Source organism: Coffea arabica, chromosome 1c, assembly GCF_036785885.1.
Source record: "Coffea arabica cultivar ET-39 chromosome 1c, Coffea Arabica ET-39 HiFi, whole genome shotgun sequence".
Lineage (NCBI taxonomy): Eukaryota > Viridiplantae > Streptophyta > Magnoliopsida > Gentianales > Rubiaceae > Coffea > Coffea arabica.
Genome location: NC_092310.1, coordinates 48,932,617 through 48,933,848, shown reverse-complemented (window position 1 = coordinate 48,933,848; position 1,232 = coordinate 48,932,617). Strand labels below are relative to the sequence as shown.

Below are 1,232 nucleotides of genomic sequence, written 5' to 3'. Positions count from 1 at the left end.
CCTAGAAGGCACTTGAGAAAGAAAAAGAAAATGCCAAAGCAAGATTTTGGATAAAAGATGCATTTTGAATTTTTGATGGAGAGCAAAAGAAGCCCTTCACTCACTACATAAAACAAGAAGACAGAAAATACCTTTGAAGACCTTTTGGTTCACTCTTTACAGTTGCCGTATATATACATAACATTTCAATTTTTTGGCCTGTTGCCTATACATTGCATACCTTGAAGAAAAACAAGTGATCAATCAAAATTCAGAACTCCAAACAAAATCACAACCGTCAACCACCACTCATCTTTGATCAATCACAATCAAATCCCTTTCTCAACTACTCATTTTTTCTTTTTCTTTTTCTTTTTCAAGCCAACTACTCATTTTTCATCATCCCAAAAGCCCCCTTACCTCTTTTTTTTTTTTTTTTTGTGGAAAAAAACCCCCAAAATTTACCTCCCAAAGAAAAAGGGAAAAATCTTGGGGGGAAAAAATCATTAATCAATTAATCTTCCCTTTGAGAATGACTTCTCCAAAACCCAGCCCCGTAAAACCGGTCCCACATTTCAGAATCAAGATCAACGGCGTCCATTACACCAACGCCCTTCTGATCATCATCATAACCGTCAGATGATGATGATTCATCATCATGATGATAAATCCCATTCGGCCCACTCTTATTTTCCTCCAAATTCTTCTTCTTTTTCTTTAATAATCTTTTCCTCTTATTTTTCTTCCAGGCCTTTTTACACAGCCCCTTGGGAACTTTATAGACGGCCAAGATGAGCAGGTGCATCACCGCGCATGGACAGCAGCAGCACACGGCGGCGCACTCCGCCGTAGTCACACCTGCAACTTCCCCTATCGTCCTCCCACTCGGGCACTCCCTCTCGTCCTTCACCGCCGCAGTCGCAGTCGCCGCAGCCGCAGAGCCACCGGGTAACAACGGTTGCCTCCTATTCATCGTGGGCGACTCAATCATAACATGCTGAGCCATCGCCGTCGCCATCTCTCTCTACCACTGAGTCAACTCACTACAATCAAAGGAAGGAAAAAAAAAAGACAAAACGATTCTTCACCCCAAGGCAAAATCCAAATGGGTTTTTGTTTCTTCTCCTTTTCTTAATCTGGGTTTTCGACCTAAGCCATGCTTAAGCCCATCTAAGGGGAAAAAAATGATGGGTTCTTAAAGGAGATCAGATTTATGGGGGGCAAATTCCAGAAAGCACTAAAATAGGAAGAGG

General features: G+C 41.9%; 1 protein-coding gene across 1 annotated transcript; it reads right to left on the bottom strand.

Annotated features, from left to right (window-relative positions):
• Nucleotides 1–493: 493 nt before the first annotated feature.
• Nucleotides 494–997, bottom strand: LOC113694843 (uncharacterized). Its single transcript, XM_027213739.1, has one exon. The coding sequence runs from the start codon at nucleotides 995–997 to the stop codon at nucleotides 494–496; it is 504 nt and encodes a 167-aa protein (XP_027069540.1).
• Between the last annotated feature and the right edge of the window lie 235 nt (nucleotides 998–1,232).